The sequence below is a fragment of the Papio anubis genome, chromosome 17 (assembly GCF_008728515.1).
Source record: "Papio anubis isolate 15944 chromosome 17, Panubis1.0, whole genome shotgun sequence".
NCBI lineage: Eukaryota > Metazoa > Chordata > Mammalia > Primates > Cercopithecidae > Papio > Papio anubis.
In genome coordinates, this window is record NC_044992.1 from 17,511,821 (window position 1) to 17,529,744 (window position 17,924).

A 17,924-nucleotide genomic window follows, 5' to 3' on the forward strand; every position below is an offset into this window, starting at 1 on the left:
AGCCACAGCGGTTATATACCCAGCCATGCTTCGTAGGCGAGGAGGGGGTCTAGTGTCCCCATTTTACAGGAGAAAAACAGGCCCAGGTGGAGAATGGCCCACATAAGCTCGCACGGAGCAGGTGGCAGGGGTAGGCACTTTCGCCACACTATGCCTCGCAGGCCCACAGTTAAGAACGAGGCCACCAAGACACTCTCTCGCAGAGGTGATCTAACAGGTTGGATGTGCCGGGCCTCTAGCCATGTGCAGCCTCTCTACCTGGCTCCCGGAAGGAACAGGGGCCCAGACAGCTTTTTCCACACCGGAGGCTCACATTACAACGCACAGACTTCCCGGAGGGCTGCCTGTCACATCACCTGGTCGCAGGCTCGGAATGCAGCCCTGCACCTTTAAATTCGGACTGCGTCAGGGAGTCCCGCCCCGAAGGGAGCGCGTCTGTCGGCTGGGGGGCGGGGCCTGCCCTTCATTGGCTGAACCGCGCAGTATTTTGGCACCTGTGCTCCGAACTCGAGCGCTCCGATTGGACTTAGGGCCTGCTTGTCTGCGTGCTGCGAAGTCCGCGGCCGCCCCCGGGGGCCCTCGACGTTGGGTTCCAGGGTCCTTCACGTTCCAGTCTCAGGCTGGTTCGAGCTCAGGGACCGTGGTCCCGCGGCCTCCTCCGGTTGTTGTGCGGAAGCTGCGACGCAGGTACAGCTGGAGCGCGGCGGGGCGGCCCCCAGGGTCACCGGGCTCAGGGCTTGGCGCGCGACTGAACGCTGATCGGAGGCGTGGCCCGCGGTCACGGCTGGGGAAGGCGGGGAGGGGACCTTTGGGGGACCAAGGGCCGCGTTCGAATCCCAGCCCAGCCCCCTTCCCCTCTCGGTCTCTTAGTTTCCCTGCGAACGGGGCGTCACCCGCCCACCTAGGGCTGCTGCTGCGGGCTGCACCGCCCGGGCCCACGGCAGGCGCGTTTGGCAGAGGAGGGAAGGCCAGACGGCCTCCAGGGCCTCGTTGGGCAAACTCGGGTTATTTTCAGCCACCCGTGCCCTCTCCCGCTTCCCGGAGCTGGATGGCTGTGGGCTGAGGCCTGAACGACCCCGCCAGTGGTGGGGCTGAGTCCCAATTTAGACAGGTTGGGAGTATTTAAAGCGGCGCTTTACAGTTTGCAAAGTAGATTCCTGGTCTCTCTGGGGGTGGGTGGCAGTATTGATTCCCGAGTCACGGATGAGGAGACTGAAACCGGCCTTGGGGCCGTGGCGGGTCACCCGGTTGGCCTGGGATCTCCCCAGAGACCGTCTTATTTTTAGTCTGGGGCGAATAGGCGGGTGCACGGGGCTGAGTCACACAGCGCTTCGGGCTTCAGCTACTCCAGGCATCTGGTCACCTGGCAACTGGGCCCTTGGCACTGACACACTGGCAGGGCAGGTAGAAGTCCTTGGTGCCCGGGCAGGCTGTGACCTCATGGTCATCTGCTCAGGGCTCCCTGGGAGAGTTCTGCCTGGTGTCTAACTGATGTCCGAAGGTCACAGCCCAGCTCATCTCCCAGGGCCTGAGGGCAGTGTCCCCCTCGCAGAACGTGAGGAACATGGACTGGGCCCTAGGTCTTTGCCTCCACTTCCCAAGTGCTGGGCCCCACCCAGCCACACACTTCAAGCCTGCCCACATCTGCCCTCACTGCTGGGTATGCCATCTTACAGGTGAGCAAACGGGCTGGGCCCAGGCCCTCACCTTCCTTTCTCTGTTGCTTGGCCTCCCGGCAGCTGAGAAGCATCACCCACCACTACCTACACATTGTCCCAAGACTGAGAGGCCCAGAGAGCCCTCTGTACAGAGGCACTGGGCAGCCCTTTCTGCCCTGCCAAAGGGGCTTCAACCCTGAGAAGCACATCTGCATTGGCCTGCCCGGGCAGCTCGGGCCGTGTCACTCTGCCTGTGCTCTGACTCGGTAGCTCTGCCTCTTGGGGCTACCCTGTCAAGATTTGGAGGGTAACTGGTTCCAGTGGTCCCCCAGACTGGCTGGGGCCCCAAATTGTTCGTCTTCTCTGGACTTTGGGCTCTTCTGAAGAGGTTATCATAGAGGGCTGCCGTGCCCTCTGGTTAGGGACCTTCAGATGAGGCTGCTGCTGAGGACCTGGCCACCTGGCACAGGGAGAATCCGTCAGACTCTGTGAGTGATGAGAGTCTGGAGGCCTTGCAGTCGTGGGTTGGAGACCTCACCACTCACTTGTGAGCTGGCAGCCTGTGGCTCTGTAACATAGGGATGGAGATGATGACACCCTGGTGATGTCAGAGGTCCTGGAGGGTGGGCTCCAGGGAGAGCGGCCCCTTCCTCTACCTGCACAAGCCTCAGGGCCTTTGCGAGCTTCTTTCCAGGGAGTGGGTTGTTTGCAGCTTTGGGGGAAGGGGCTGGGCAGCTCCCTCATCTCCTCGTGAGAGATGGGGGCTTGGGGCCCCAAAACCCAAGTTCATATCCCATCCCTGCCCTTTCTTAGGTACTTTACATGGTTTCCCAGGACCTCGGTGTCCTCCCCTGTGGATGGGTGGCCCCTTTCTCTTGAGAAATTCTCAGAAAGCCCCCATCATGGGCTGAGCTCTCTTACCCAGCATAAGGACAGCCAGAGCACCTGCCCACAGCAGCCCCTCTCCCAGCCTGGCCACCTGCACCTGAGCTGCCCCTTCACCCCTGGCTCTCTTACAGGCAGACCATGGCAGAGTTCTCCCAGAAACGGGGGAAGCGACGTGGCGACGAGGGGCTGGGCAGCATGGTGGACTTCCTCCTGGCCAATGCCCGCCTGGTGCTGGGCGTGGGCGGGGCTGCTGTGCTGGGCATTGCCACCCTGGCCGTGAAGCGGGTAAGGCCAGGTGGGCGGGTCATGCCTGAGGCTCCTACAGGAGGACAACAGGGTTGGGCTTTTCAGAGGGGCCCTGGGGAGGGGTGGGGACTGCCCAAGGCCTTCATGGGAGCCCAGGGCACCTGCTTCTCCACCCTGCACCCTGGTCTCCTTTGCCCCTGGGCTTTGCTATGGCTGCCCAGACTTCATATACACTGATCTCTGTGACTCTGCCTGTAGTTCATTGACAGGGCCACTAGCCCACGGGACGAGGATGACACCAAGGGAGACAGCTGGAAGGAACTGAGCCTGCTCAAGGCCACACCACACCTGCAGCCCCGGCCTCCACCTGCTGCCCTCAGCCAGCCAGTGTTGCCCTTGGCCCCCTCGCCCTCTGCCCCAGGTGAGTGGCACTCCTTCCCCTCTGTTGGTGTCACATTCGAGAGACGCAGCCCAGGCTTTGCCCTGACTGACTGTGCGGCCCTGTGCGAGTCCCTGCTTCTCTCTGGGTTGTGGGTTCCTCAGACATTTAATGGGGGTGGGGTTTCTTTGCCCTGCTCCTGGAGCAAAGTGGCAGTGTTGTGATGGTGGGGAGCTTTAGATGGGGAAACTGAGGCCCACAGGGGCGTGACTTACCTACCTACTCTGCATGAAGCTGTTTTAGCCATAGGGCCAGGGTGTTGGACTCTGGGACAATGAGAACTCGTCACCAAGCGCTCACTATATGTGAGGACCTGAACTGAGTGCCTTCTCAGGTGCCATTGCAGGTGAGGAAAGTGAGGCTCTGGGACATCACACAGCTAGCTGTCGGTGGTGTTTTCTTAACTAATCACAGGCTGTTCCGACATGTTCCCCGCCCCTTCACTCTGCAGAGGGGCCTGCAGAAACTGGTCCTGAGGTGACACCACAGCTCAGCTCCCCAGCACCGCTGTGTCTGACACTGCAGGAGAGGCTGCTGGCCTTCGAGCGGGACCATGTGACCATCCCAGCAGCCCAGGTGGCTTTGGCCAAACAGCTGGCTGGCGACATTGCCCTGGAGCTGCAGGCCTACTTTCGGAGCAAGTTCCCGGAACTGCCCTTTGGGGCATTTGTGCCTGGGGGGCCGCTGTATGATGGGCTGCAGGCAGGGGCCGCGGACCATGTGCGTCTCCTGGTGCCACTGGTGCTGGAGCCCGGCCTATGGAGCCTGGTGCCGGGCGTGGACACTGTGGCGAGGGACCCTCGCTGCTGGGCCGTGCGCAGGACTCAGCTTGAGTTCTGCCCCCGCGGGAGCAGCCCCTGGGACCGCTTCCTGGTCGGGGGCTACCTCTCTTCCCGCATCCTGCTGGAGCTACTCCGCAAGGCGCTGGCTGCCTCTGTCAACTGGCCGGCCATTGGCAGCCTTCTTGGGTGCCTGATCTGGCCCAGCATGGCCTCAGAGGAGCTGCTGCTCGAGGTGCAGCACGAGCGCCTGGAGCTCACCGTGGCTGTGCTTGTGGCAGTCCCTGGGGCCAGTGCTGACGACCGCCTCCTCTTGGCCTGGCCCCTGGAGGGGCTGGCGGGGAACCTCTGGCTGCAGGACCTGTATCCAGTGGAGGCTGCAAGGCTGCGAGCCCTGGACGACCATGACGCTGGGACCCGCCGTCGGCTGCTGCTGCTGCTGTGTGCTGTCTGCCGTGGCTGCTCGGCCCTGGGGCAGCTGGGCCGGGGTCACCTGACCCAGGTGGTCCTGCGTCTGGGGGAGGACAATGTGGACTGGACGGAGGAGGCCTTGGGTGAGCGCTTCCTGCAAGCCCTGGAACTGCTCATCGGCAGCCTGGAGCAGGCCAGCCTGCCCTGCCACTTCAACCCCAGCGTGAACCTCTTCAGCAGCTTGCGTGAGGAGGAGATTGACGACATTGGCTATGCGCTGTACAGTGGCCTACAGGAGCCCGAGGGGCTGCTCTAGGTGGGTGGGAACGGGTGGCTGGCGTGTTTTCTAATGCTGGGAAGCTGCACCCACCTCCCTTCCGGGGATTTGAATAGTGGTTTTTCTCTAGCTTTTAGCCAGAACAAAAGAGGGTACATTACTTAAACCCAGGGCATCGGGATGTGCTTGGGCTATGGTGGCCGTAAACCCTGAGCCCAGAGAGCTTGGGTCACTGTCACCTGAGTACGGCTGGGCTGGCTCAGGCAGCTTGGAGTGCCAGCCATTTCTGCAAGCACCTTTTCAGCCCTTGGGGCCAACCCCAGGACCTTGGCTCTGTCCATCACCAGCAACCAATCCACCGACAGAATGTGGTTTCTGCCATCCTGGGCAGAAGCTAAAGGCCAGCTTCACATTTCTGCTGAGAGGAGGCGACTTACCGCCGGCCCCAGCTCCAGGCGTTTTGAGGCCTCTGGTGCCTGGTGGTAGGTATGGTGTGTTTGTTCTGTCCCCCGGGCGCTGGAGTCACCTGGTGTCCCTGAATGACAGCTTTTTGGCTGTTAAAGGATGGCGTTTTCCTGCTGTCTTCTGTGCATTTAGTTTTCTTGTTGTGTTCTCGAGCCCTGGAGCAGGAGCTCAGTGTGACTTGCTACCCACCTGATACCTCAGGGCAAGGCCCTTTTTCCCTCCAGCCAGGTGAGTGTTTTCTTCAAGCAGCTGAGGGCCCTGGGGGAGCTGAGGCTCTGTGCTGCGCCCCCAGCCCACAGCTGGGGCATATCACTGGAGCTCTTCCAGGCCCCACTGGAGAGCAGAGGGCCTGATCCCCCACCAGAGAGGTCTGGTGCGCAGAGCCGGCCTCCCAGTGTGCCAAAATGAACTGCTCTCAGCCGATGGCTGTATTCTGACTTTGAAGCCCGTTAGAGGTAGCAGGGGGGCTAGAGGAGGGAGATTCCACCTCCCTTCCCAAGTGACCCTCCTCCTGCCTCTGGTATCCTTCCTGCTGAAAAGAAGCTCTGCTTCGAAGAGGTCAACAAGAATAAAAGAAAATTCTAACGTGTAACTCAGGCTGGATAAGGGGGTCTTGGCGCTTTCATACGCAGCTGTTGGGGGTTTTCTGTAAGTCCTGTGGCTTGTCCTGGCACTTAGGCAAGGGTGCTTGAGGTCAATTGGAGGTGGTAGAGTTTACTTTAAAAAGTAGCATCTTGGCCGGGTGCGCTGGCTCAAACCCGTAATCCCAGCACATTGGGAGGCCGAGGCGGGCGGATCCCGGGGTCAAGAGATCAAGACCATCCTGGCCAACATGGTGTAAACCCCATCTCTACTAAAAAGATAAAAATTAGCTGGGTGTGGTGGCGGGTGCCTGTAGTCCCAGCTACTTGGGAGGCCAAGGCAGGAGAATCGCTTAAATCCGGGAGGTGGAGGTTGCAATGAGCCGAGATCACACCACTACACTCCAGACTGGCGACAGAGCAAGACTCTGTCTCAATAAATAAATAAATAAATAAATAAATAAATAAATAAAAAAGCATTTTGGCCAGGTGCCGTGGCTCACGCCTGTAATCCCAGCACTTTGGGAGGCTGAGGTAAGTGGATCACCTGAGGTTGGGAATTCAAGACCAGCCTGACTAACGTGGAGAAACTCCGTTTCTACTAAAAATTCAAAAAATATTAGCTGGGCGTGGTGGTGCATGCATGTAATCCCAGCTACTTGGGAGGCTGAGGCAGAAGAATTGCTTGAACCCGGGAGGCAGAGGTTGTGGTGAGCTGAGATTGCGCCATTGCACTCCAGCCTAGGCAACAAGAATGAAACTCTGTCTCAAAAATAAAAAATAAAAAAAAATCATCTCAGTCTGTTTGGGCTGTGATAACAAAATGCCATAGACTAGGTGGCTTATAAACATCAGAAATTTATGTCTGACCATTTTGGAGGCTAGAAGTCCAAGAATGAGTCACAAACAGATCCCATGTTTGGTGAGGGCCCACATACTGGTTCATAGGTGTCCCCATCTAGCTGTCCTCGTGGAGGAAGCGGGGAAATGCTCTCCTAGGGTCTCTAAAGGAAACTAAGCCCACCCATGGGGTGGGGGCCCACACTCATGATCGAATCACTTCCCAAAGGCCCCATCTGCTGTTAGCAGTGCCTTGGGGGTTAGGATCTCAACATACAAGTTTAAGGGGACACAAACTTTCTGTGACAAGTACGGTACGTGGAAGGAACAGATGAAAAGCTTTGTGTTGCTTTAGTACTGGGAACCAACCAGTTTGGGATGTTTCTTCCTGCAAGGCTGAACCGAGCCCCACACCATACTTTCTGTAATCAGTGGGCTGTTGATGGCCCTTCAGCCATGCCCATCAGTTTTTAGAAACTTGTGTTTTATTTATTTTTTTTCTTTTGAGACGGAGTCTCTGTCGCCGAGGTTGGGGTGCAATGGCGCGATCTTGGCTCACTGCAATCTCTGCCTCCCAGGGTTAAAGCAATTCTGCCTCAGCCTCCCGAGTAGCTGGGACTACAGGTGCGCACTACCACGCTCGGCTAATTTTTGTGTTTTTAGTAGAGATGGATTTTCACCATGTTGGCCAGGATGGTCTGAATCTCTTGACCTCATGATCTGCCTGCCTTGGCCTCCCAAAGTGCTGGGATTACAGGCATGGGCGACCGCACCCGGCCAGGAACCTGTGTTCTCTACCTCCCCTTGCACCTCTCTGTGGCTGCACAAGTGGGGAGGAAACTTGCCCCGCCTTGCGCAGGTGAGAGGCCAGGGCATCTTATCCCCCCCACCCCCAAGAGCCAAAGCCAGGGCTCACTTCCTATCACCAGATGACAGATGTGGGCTGGGGAGGGCTCTGGTCTGCGTGCACGGCTGCTTCCAGCCTAGCCTTGCCACTTGTGCCCTGCTGGTCCTTCCCCCACTTACGTCCTGAGGGGACTCCCCTACCCCTTCCAGCTGTGACTGCAGGACCCAAGGGAAGCAGAACCCTGCCGAGCAAATGGAATAGTGGTGTAGGCCTCTGGGTGTTGGGTGCAGGGCAGGGGGCAGGCACAAGGGCTCCTTGCAGAGGATATTATAAGGGTCCAAGGCAGGAGACACTTGACCAAGGTCCATTCCAATCACTTGATGCCTTGATGCTGGAGAGCTTTGAGTAGTTTCCCTGGCGGTGGAGGGGCAGCAAGGGAGCAGTCTGGGGCAGAGTCTATGCCTCAGTCTTGTCATCTTTTAACTGGGGGGTCACGCAATGCCCAATCCCAGGTGCTTGTGACGATTAACTGGGATAGGCAGTGCTAACGTAATGCCTGGGAACGAGGACTGGTGGGCCTAGTTGTGCCTCACGCTCCAGCCACATCCAAGCCCCAGCACAGCAAGGTGCTCCCAGCTGCCAGGCCAGCCCCTGGTCAGAGTGCAGCTGTCCGGGAAGCAAGCTCAGTCTAGAGTCCCTCTCCTTACATGGCCAGACCCCAACACAAGCCTGATGTAGGCCAATCTGTAGAGGCTACTTGCTTCAGGTAGCTCTAAATTTGCCATCTCAAACCATGGCTTAAAAAAAAAAAAAGAAAAATCCAGGATAAGTTAAAAGCATTCATGGTTCATGTTCATGGTTCCATCACCTAGCCAAGGTTAATGTCTGGGTCTTCCGTTTCTAGCCAGAGAAATGGAAACAAATCAGTTTTGCTAAGAACTTTGCATGACCTCAGGCCCTGGGCTGCTGGGTCTTGGGCTGTCCTGATGGGCTGTGAAATCTCACCCACTCCCTTCCCCACAAGGCAAGGACAGCCCCCGCCCTGCCTGCCTGGGAGCAGGGTATGGGCTTGCCCAGGCCTCAGTGTCTTAACACTCAGAACCTTTGGCTGTGGTGACTCAAATTCCTTGTTTTACTTTCACCAAGTGACCCAGAGCCAGGAGCCTTGATGACTGTGGTAAGACAGTGACTACCCCTGCTCAGAATGCAAGGATCGCTAGGGAAGATTGTAGAAGAAAAAGGACTCCAAAAATGGAGAATCTAAATGTAGTCGTTTGAAAATGTCACCCATAGATCCTCTGCCCCTAACTCTGATAAATTTCACCAAATAGCATTTCCTTTTTCTAAATCCACTTGTATGCACTTCACACTTCTCTTCAGGAAAACTTAGCTGTGGGATTGTCCTCAAACGGGGACCATTTATTCCCGTAGAGCTGACCTGTTCAGAGCTCGTTTCCCTATCTGCTGCTAATATTTTAAAAAGCAAACAAAAACAGCCAGGTATGGTGGCTTATGCTTGTAATCCCAGCATTTTGGAGGTTGAAGTGGGAGGACTGCTTCAGGCCCGGGGTTCGAGACTAGCCCGGGCAACATAGTCAGACATCTCTACAAAAAATAATTAGCCAGGTGTGGTGTATACCTATGGGCCCAGCTACTCAGGAGGCTGAGGTGGGAGGATGGCTTGAGTCCAGCAGGGCAAGGCTGCAGTGAGCCATGATTATCCCTGGGATTACAGACTGGTCTCAAACTCCTGGCTTCAAGCAATTCTCCCAGCTCAGCCACCCTAAGTAGTGGGATTACAGGTGTCAGCCACTGTGCCCGGCCAATATTTGCATTTTAATGACATTTTGCTTTTGTAATCTATATATATATTTTAAATCTTAATTCCTTAAGGTTGTAGTGGAGAAAACCCAGGTGGGTTCCAAAGACAAACACCAGTGACTCTGGTGACCTGCACTGGGTCATCTCTGCACTGCTTGCTGAATTCCTGAGACAATGAGACCAATTCGTTCAGCGGCTGGGGCCTCTGGCAGTCAGGGAGGCCACTGGGGCTCACTTGCTTGCATGGGTTTCAGAAGGAACCTTCCAGGTTCAGACTGCAGGCCAGACCCTGACTATATATTAGTGTTTTCCAGAGGGACAGAACCAATGGGCTGTATGTATATATAGAAGGGGAGTTAATTAGGGAGAAGAGCTCACAGTGAAGCTCCAGAATAGGCCGTCTACAAGCTGTGGAGAGAAGCCGGTAGCGTGACTCACTCCAAGTCCAAAAGCCTCAAAACCAGGAAAGCCCACAGTGCAGCCTTCAGTCTGTGGCAGAAGGCTCCAGGAAGCTGCTGGTGCAAGTCCCAGAGTCCAAAGGCCAAAGAACCTGGAGCCTGATGTCCAACAGGAGAGAAGAGGAGGCAAACATCTGGCACAGGAAGAGGGAGAGGGCTGGAGAAGACTCAGCAAGCTGCTCACCCCCCTTCTTCCACCTGTTCTAGCTGTGCTGGCAGCCGATTGGATGGTACCCACCCACATTCAGGGTGGGTCTTCCTCTCTCAGTCCACCGAGTCAAGTGGTGTCAGTCTCCTCTGGCAACACTGTTACAGACACCCAGAAAAAAAACCAACCGTCTGAGCATCCCTTAATCCAATGAAGTTGACACCTAACATTAACCACTGCACCAGTACCACCTGTGTGTGAGCTGGTGGTCTAAGGTGGGGATATGGTGCACAGATCTGTCCCTGGTAGGGAGGGTCAACAGGTGAGTGGCAACACCCAGGTGAGCATATTGAGCTGGGGTCACCATCCAGCTGAATATGAACATCCCAGGTCCTCGGCTGGATTCTAGAAGAGGCTGGTAGTGAATTCATCCTTAAGGGCAGTGGGGTCTCTGCCGTGTCTCAAAAGCCAGTGCCTCCAGGGGCAGGCCCCAGCGCTGTTGGGCACATTGAGCCTGGCTCTGGGGGGTGAGGGGCTGGGTGTTGGTGACAGGGCTTATTTTTAATGCTGGATGCTCTTAAGTATCCAGTGTGGGATCAGGCAGACTCCTCAACCACTACCAGTTGTGTGGGGTGGTCTCTCGTTTCCTCTGCTGTTAAGTGCAAGCAGTCACCTGGGGAAGCATGTGCAGGACATCAGCCATGCTTCTTTTTTTTTTTTTTGAGATGGAGTCCTGCCGTCGCCCAGGCTGGAGTGCAGTGGCGCGATCTCAGCTCACTGCAAGCTCCGCCTCCCAGGTTCACGCCATTCTTATGCCTCAGCCTCCTGAGTAGCTGGGACTACAGGTGCCCCCACCATGCCCAGCGGCCAGTTTTTTGTATTTTTAGTAGAGACAGGGTTTCACCGTGTTAGCCAGGATGGTCTCAATCTCCTGACCTCGTAATCTGCCTGCCTCAGCCTCCCAAAGTGCTGGAATTACAGGTGTGAACCACCGCGCCCGGCACCCAAGGCTTCTTTGCCAAGATGGCAGGGAAGCCTCCAGTTATGCCACGGGCTCTCAGCTTTGGTGTGGAGAGCAGGGAGGGGCTTTTTACAAAACTCTGATGGGGTTGGGGGGTACATGGCATCGGAGACTAGGTTTCAAGGCCAGGCTAGCTGCTTGGTAGAGGAAAGCACTTAACCCAGCGGAGCCATGGTTCCTGCAGAAAACGGACAGTAGATGCTGTCTTGCTGGCAGCTGGAGGTTGAAACCACTGTGTGTGACATCCTGGCCAGTGCCTAGTCTCAGCTAGATCCAGCAAGGCTGGGGTGGGGGGTCATTTTCTTCTCCTTGGTTGTGCATTGCACAAGCTGCCGATGTGGCTCAACACAGGGACTAAAAACCCTTCCAGTAAATGTCGATGGGGTACGATGTGCCGCATGCTGCTAACCTGAGTGGGCTGAGAGACTTGGAAATTCCAACAGGTTTGATTTGTGAAGCTTTAATTTGCAGTCGTGCCTGACTGTAAGCCTTCACTAGAGAGCCTCAATATGAACAAGAACACCCCATTATGGATGAGGCAACTGGGGCTCCAGGGATGAGGGCGCACACCCGGGGTGGCAGAGCAGGCCGGGAAGCAGGAGCTGAGCCTGGGTCTGTTTGATTTCAGATGCCTAGCCCAGTCCATGGTGCAGCACAATCCTGCAGTTTGGTTTTCAGACACGCAGGAGTTGCCTGTAGAGATGTAAAAACCACAAAGGCATCTGGTATCCAGAAACTATGAAGAACTCCTACAGCTCAACAACAAAGACAGACAACCCAATTTAAAAATGGGTGACGAGATCGGGCGCAGTGGCTCACGCCTGTAATCCCAGCACTTTGGGAGGCCGAGGCTGGTGGATCACCTGAGGTCACAAGTTTGAGACCAGACCGGCCAACATGGTGAAACCCCGTCTCTACTAAAAATACAAAACAAATTAGCTGGGTATGAAGGCGGATGCCTATAATTCCAGCTACTTGGGAGGCTGAGGCAGGAGAATTGCTTGAATCCAGGAGGCAGAGGTTGCAGTGAGCCAAGATCATACCACTGCACACCAGCCTGGGCACAAGAGCGAAACTCCATCTCAAAAAAAAAAAAAAAAAAAAAAAAGGTGAAGAACTTAAATAGACATTCTCCAAAGAATGTATACCAATGGCCAGTAAGTAAGCCTATGGAATGATGATCAATGTCATTAGTGATTAGGAAAATGCGAATCAAAACCACAATGAGATGCCACTTCATACCTACTAGGATGACAATACACTAGGATGGCTATAATACAAGAAAAGGAAAGCAACAAGTGTTCACAAGGATATGGAGAAGCAGTAACCTTGGTTTGCTGCTGGTGGGTGTAAAATGGTGCATCCACTGTGGAAAAGTTTAGAGGTTCCTCAAAAAGTTAAAACGTGGAGTTATGGTATGAAACTACAACCCCATTCCTAGGCATATGCCCAAAATAACTGAAAACAGGTCATCAGACACTCACACACCAATGCAACAACAGTGCTATTCACAATAGCCAAAAGGTGGAAACAACTCAAATGTCCATAAACTGACAAATGGATAAACTCGTGGTATATTCATACAGTGGACTATCAGTCATAATCATCGAGGACCGACACATGCTACAATGTGGATGAGCCTGACAAACATCTGCCAAGTCAAAGAAACCAGACACAGGCGGTCATGTATGGTAGGATTCCATTTTCTGTTTTCTTGAGACAGAGTTTCACTCTTGTTGCCCAGGCTGGAGTGCAATGGCCCAATCTCAGCTCACTGCAACCTCTGCCTCCTGAGTAGCTGGGATTACAGGCGTGAGCCACCACGCCCGGGCTAATTTTTTTTTTTTTTTTTTTTGGGGCGGGGTCTCCCACTGTGGCCCAGGCTGGTGTGCAGTGGGACGGTCTCGGCTCACTGCAAGCTCCACCTCCTGGGTTTACGCCATTCTCCTGCCTCAGCCTCCCGAGTAGCTGGGACTACAGGTGCCCGCCACCTCGCCCGGCTAGTTTTTTGTATTTTTTTTAGTAGAGACGGGGTTTCACCGTGTTAGCCAGGATGGTCTCGATCTCCTGACCTCGTGATCCGCCCGTCTCGGCCTCCCAAAGTGCTGGGATTACAGGCTTGAGCCACCGCGCCCGGCCACCCTGGCTAATTTTTGTATGTTTAGTAGAGATGGGGTTTCATCATATTGGTCAGGCTGGTCTTGAACTCCTGATCTCAAGTGATCTGCCTGCTTTGGCCTCCCAAAGTGCTAGGATTACAGGCGTGAGCCACTGTGCCCAGCCTGGTATGATTCCATTTAAACAAAATATACAGAGTAGGTAAATCCATAGAGACAAAAAGTGGTTGGTGGTTCCCCGGGGCTGGGAGAGGCAAAACCACACATGCAGGGCCACAACCCACACCCACTCAGAGATGCTCCAGGAACAATCTCAGGAATCTGCATTTATAAAAATCCTCCCCAATACTCCACCAGGACACAGAGCCACTGGTCTATGGGGCCAGGAGCGCAAGACCTGAGAACAATTCTAGTTTCTTCAACAACTAGCAACATGACTGGGCAACTCACACCCACCCCTGCTCATCTGCTAAACTGTAAATCAGAGTCCATATGGCTTGTATTATTCATAAGGTTTTTGTGAAGGCAAACAGGGAACATGGCCACCACTGGAAAAAGTGGAAGATGGAAAGTTAGTGATCTGAATCTGAACCTTTCATTGGACATCTTCTGTGCTCTGAGGGACCACCTGTGGGGTGGGAAGAAATTGGGCACAGTGCTTACCATGTGGAAAGGGAGGAAGGGCTGTCCACATGGGACACGAGGGACAAACATGAGGGACAGAGGCTGGTGAGACCTTCCAGGGTGAGCTCCTTCCAGCACTGGCTGATACCTGTTGCTTCTGCAAATGTTCCCCAGACCCTCTGCACTCTCACAGGTCAGAGTAAAAAAAGGTTGGATTATTTATTTGAAACAAAAAGTCTGAGAGACAGGGTCTTGCTCTGTCACCCAGGCTGGAGTGCAGTGGTGTGATCATGGCTTGCTGCAGCCTCAAACTCTTGGGTTCAAAGGATCCTCCCACTTCAGCCTCCTGAGCAGCTGGGACTAAAGGCATGTACAACTGTGCTTGGCTGTATCTTTAATAGAGAGAAGGTCTAACTATGTTGCCCAATCTGGTCTTCAACTCCCGACCTCAAGCAATCCTCCAGCCTTGACTTCCCTAAGTGCTGGATTAGGTGTGAGCCTCCACGCCCCATTGGGGTTGGATTCTTTTATTTTTTTTAATTTTTAAATTTTTTTTGAGACTGCGTCTCGCTCTGTCACCCAGGCTGGAGTCCAGTGACACAATATCGGCTAACTGTAACCTCTGCCTCCTGGGTTCAAGCAATTCTCCTGCCTCAGCCTCCTGAGTAGTTGGGTCTACAGGCACATACCGCCACGCCTGGCTGATTTTTTGTATTTTAGGAGAGACAGGGCTTCACCGTGTTGCCCAGGCTGGTCTCCAACTCCTGAGCTCAGGCAATCCACCCACCTCAGCCTCCCAAAGCGCTGAGATTACAGGCGTGAGCCACTGCACCCAGCCTGGGTTCTTTATTAAGGCAATGAATTCTGGGTGTCCTGGCTTAACTAAAGAGGGAATGAAGCTTCTTCTGCAGGATCAGTGTTACCACAGCCACTTCCTTGTATTATACCGTCCTTCTCAGGACATCTATGAGAGAAGTCCTGGGCAGCTTGGACATGGCCTGCCCCATGAGTGCTGCCGGCTCACCTGGGGCTTTCTGGAGGTGAAGGAAGCAGTCCTGGGAGCTTCTTCCTTTGGCACACAGTGGGCTTCGGCTAGGACTGCACCAATCCTCTGCTAACAGCAACCACCCTTGGGGGGTCCGAGGGAGCAGCTGTGTGACTTTTCAGCAGTGGCTATGGTCACTTCTGAGGCTTGGGAAGAGGGCCACTGTCCAACAGAGCTGGCCTGCTCCACAGTGGTCTGGACCTTGTGCCCCTTAACACAAAAAGGCCCGACTCCAAAGGCCAACACTGTCCTCCAAGTTTCCAGGACACTAAATGGCCACTTGGTCCTGGTTAACTCATTTCCCAACACAAAGGAGACAGGTCTGAGAAAGTGGCGCTCTCTACCCTACCCTGAGCTCATCTGTTCTGAGGACAAAAGGGACGGGTGTGTCCAGGTTGGTGGCAAAGGCTGCATTTCCGGGGTTTCTTTGCTGTGGACCCCGTGTCTGAGGAACTGGCCCGGGGCCTTTTGCTTCTGGCTTCCGACCCCAGGATTCTTCCTCTGTCTCCTGTCCAGGACGGGGCTCCAGAAGTCCCTGTGGGGAGAGTCAGGGGAGGACTGAGGTTAGAACTGACATGCAGAAGTGGCAAGTCCTGAACACAATGGCTCATGCCTGTAATCCCAGCACTTTAGGAAGCCGAGGCAGGAGGATTGCTTGAGCCCAGGAGTTCAAGATCAGCCTGGGCAACATGGCGAAACCCTGACTAAAAAAAGGTAGATGGGCGGATCACGAGGTCAGGAGATCGAGACCATCTGGCTATGCATGGTGAAACTCAGTCTCTACCAAAAAATACAAAAAAAAACACTAGCCCGAACGGTGGTGGGGCGCCTGTAGTCCCAGCTACTCAGGAGGCTGAGGCAGGAGAATGGCATGAACCGGGGAGGTGGAGCTTGCAGTGAGCTGAGGGTCCGGCCACTGTACTCCAGCCCTGGGGGACAGAGCGAGACTCCGTCTCAAAAAAAAAAAAAAAAAAAGTAAAAATTAGCCAGGTATGGTGCATGCCTGTGGTCACAGCTACTTGGGAGGCTGAGGTGGGAGGATGCCTGAGCCTGGGAGGCTGCAGTGAGCTGTGATCACACGACTGCACTCCAGCCTGGAGCAGCTGAAAGCGAGACCCTGTCTCAAAAAAAAAGTAGCAGCAGATGATATGGATGGGCCCAACTTGTTTTTGAAGGGCCAGTCTGGCTCTGTCGCCCAGGCTAGAGTGCAGTGGGCGCCAATCTCGGCTCATTGTAAGCTCTGCCTCCTGGGTTCACGCCACATCACCACAAGCCTCCCGGTAGCTGGAGCTACAGGAGACCACCACCATGCCTGGCTAATTTTTTGTATTTTTAATAGAGACAGGGTTTCACCGTGTTACCCAGGATGGTCTCAATCTCCTGACCTCATGAGCTGCCTGCCTCGGCCTCCCAAAGTGCTTAGATTACTGGCGTGAGCCACCGTACCCGGCCGGCTGAATCAACTTTTACACAGCCACGTACACCCCACCAGCCAGCCTCCCTTCACACTGTGTCCAACTCTGTAAGGCTGAGGTGCGATATGCCTGCTGCCTTATGTTACCTGACACCTCTCCCTCAAGAATCCTAAGCTCCTGGAGACATCATCCCACACTCACTTGGTGAGTGGACACTGGCATCACTTTGTGCTGAGCTTTTTACAGAGGCAGAAACCCAAGCAAGCTGATCTGTGTGGTGGGGTGGGAAAGACAAGCAGCCTGTGACCAGCAACCTGCGACCCACCTTCCTGCAGGGAAGTCCAGCTCTGGATCCCTTCCTGTCCCTCAATGGGCCTTTCCAGACCAGCTGCCCATTTACCCAGGACAGCCAGCCAGCCAGTCTTGGGGTCAGATACCATGTCCTTCCAAGTGGGGAGACAATAGCCCAGACTGCATCTCGCTTCAAATGTGGGCCTCTCACTGCAATGGCCATCTCTGGGCCCCACTGGCACTGGTAGCCAGTTCCAAGTCCCACAGTTTTTACCAAGCCTCTGGGTTCTTTCTGTGCATGCCGGGCTGGTGACACATGTATAAGAATCATAGTCTGAGACTAAACTCCTTTCTAAAACAGGAACCCTATGAATGTAGGCAGGGGCCATCTTGTTGAGCAAACTTGAGACAGAGAGGCTAAGTCATTTGTTCAAGGTTATACTGCTGAGCTTTGGAACCAGATTCGCCCAACTCCAAAGCTCCCACTAGGCCTTTGAGTCATTCTCAGCTACTTAATTAAGCTCTGCTGTGCACTGGAGCAGGAGGAACCATTCAAAATGCCTCCACCTACACCACTCAACTTGATGCAATGTCTAGGTGCCACTTCTCATGACACCCAGTTCCCGGACATTGGCCCAAGCTGTGTCACCCTGGGCAGGTTCCTAAATATCATCGGGGTTGGTGTCTTTATCTGAAGAAATGAGGCTGGCCCGGGCATGGTGGCTCACGCCTGTAATCCCAGCACTTTGGGAGGCCAAGGCAGGCAGATAACCTGAGGTCAGGAGCTCGAGACCAGCCTGACCAACATGGTGAAACCCATGTCTCTACTAAAAATACAAAATTAGCTGTGCGTGGTGGTGCATGCCTGTAATCCCAGCTACGTGGGAGGCTGAGGCAGGAGAATCACTTGAACCCGGGAGGTGGAAGTTGCAGTGAGCCAAGATCGCACCATTGCACTCCAGCCTGGGCAACAAGAGCAAAACTCAGTCTCAAAAAAAAAAAAAAAAAAAAAAGAAAGAAATGAGGCTGATGCTTATGGTCTGCCAAGGGTCACGACAGCTGCAAGGGCACAAGGCCATTGGGAAGGCCTATGTCCTCATTCTGGTGTCTGTTGCTATGGGACCCTGAGCAACACCCGCTTCATGTGTCTGGGTCTCACCTTTCTCACTTATAAGTAAAATTGTGATCATAATGCTTACCCGATAAGGATGGAAGATGCATAGGAAGTATACTTAGCATAGTGCCAGGCATAGGGCAAATGACACCATTACTGGTAGCTACCCTTTAATCTGGAATGAGGACTGTACAATCATCACCTTGCTGAAAGTGATCAAGTGAGGAAACAGAGGTGCAAGGCAGCCCAGGTGCCCCTCCCAATCCCACCATGATCCTGCCTTGCCTTCTTTCTCCTGTCCCCAGTCTCTGAGGTAGATACCTGAAAACCCGCCGGGCGCGGTGGCTCAAGCCTGTAATCCCAGCACTTTCGGAGGCCGAGGCGGGTGGATCACGAGGTCAGGAGATCGAGACCATCCTGGCTAACATGGTGAAACCCC

General features: G+C 54.5%; 2 protein-coding genes across 6 annotated transcripts in view; one reads left to right on the forward strand and one right to left on the reverse strand.

Annotated features, from left to right (window-relative positions):
- Positions 1–488: 488 nt before the first annotated feature.
- Positions 489–5,755, forward strand: MIEF2 (mitochondrial elongation factor 2). 2 transcript variants are annotated; one of them, XM_021928809.2, is made up of 5 exons: positions 521–687; positions 1,457–1,676; positions 2,678–2,831; positions 3,051–3,213; positions 3,683–5,755. In XM_021928809.2, the coding sequence occupies exons 2-5, from the start codon at positions 1,492–1,494 to the stop codon at positions 4,735–4,737; spliced, it is 1,557 nt and encodes a 518-aa protein (XP_021784501.1). In that variant the 5' UTR covers positions 521–687; positions 1,457–1,491; the 3' UTR covers positions 4,738–5,755. The 2 variants fall into 2 exon arrangements, with proteins under 2 accessions (XP_003912477.3, XP_021784501.1); XM_003912428.5 differs by lacking the exon at positions 1,457–1,676 and having other exon boundaries at positions 489–687.
- Positions 5,756–14,439: 8,684 nt separating this feature from the next.
- TOP3A (DNA topoisomerase III alpha) overlaps positions 14,440–17,924 on the reverse strand; it is a 37,973-nt gene continuing 34,488 nt past the window's right edge. For 3 of the 4 annotated variants that reach the window (XM_021928810.2, XM_021928811.2, XM_021928812.2), the window contains one exon: positions 14,440–15,200. In XM_021928810.2, coding sequence (XP_021784502.2) covers positions 15,022–15,200 — 179 coding nt within the window. In that variant the 3' untranslated portion in view covers positions 14,440–15,021. Of the gene's footprint in view, positions 15,201–17,379; positions 17,807–17,924 lie in introns of those variants that run through there. The other variant, XM_031657400.1, reaches the window with a different exon arrangement.

Coding starts and splice junctions, on each gene's coding strand:
- MIEF2 (XM_021928809.2), top strand. CDS start 1,492: ATGTCCGAAGGTCACAGCCCAGCTCATCTCCCAGGGCCTGAGGGCAGT. Junction 1,677..2,677: donor CTGGGTATGCCATCTTACAG/GTGAGCAAACGG, acceptor GCTCTCTTACAG/GCAGACCATGGCAGAGTTCT. Junction 2,832..3,050: donor CCACCCTGGCCGTGAAGCGG/GTAAGGCCAGGT, acceptor CTCTGCCTGTAG/TTCATTGACAGGGCCACTAG.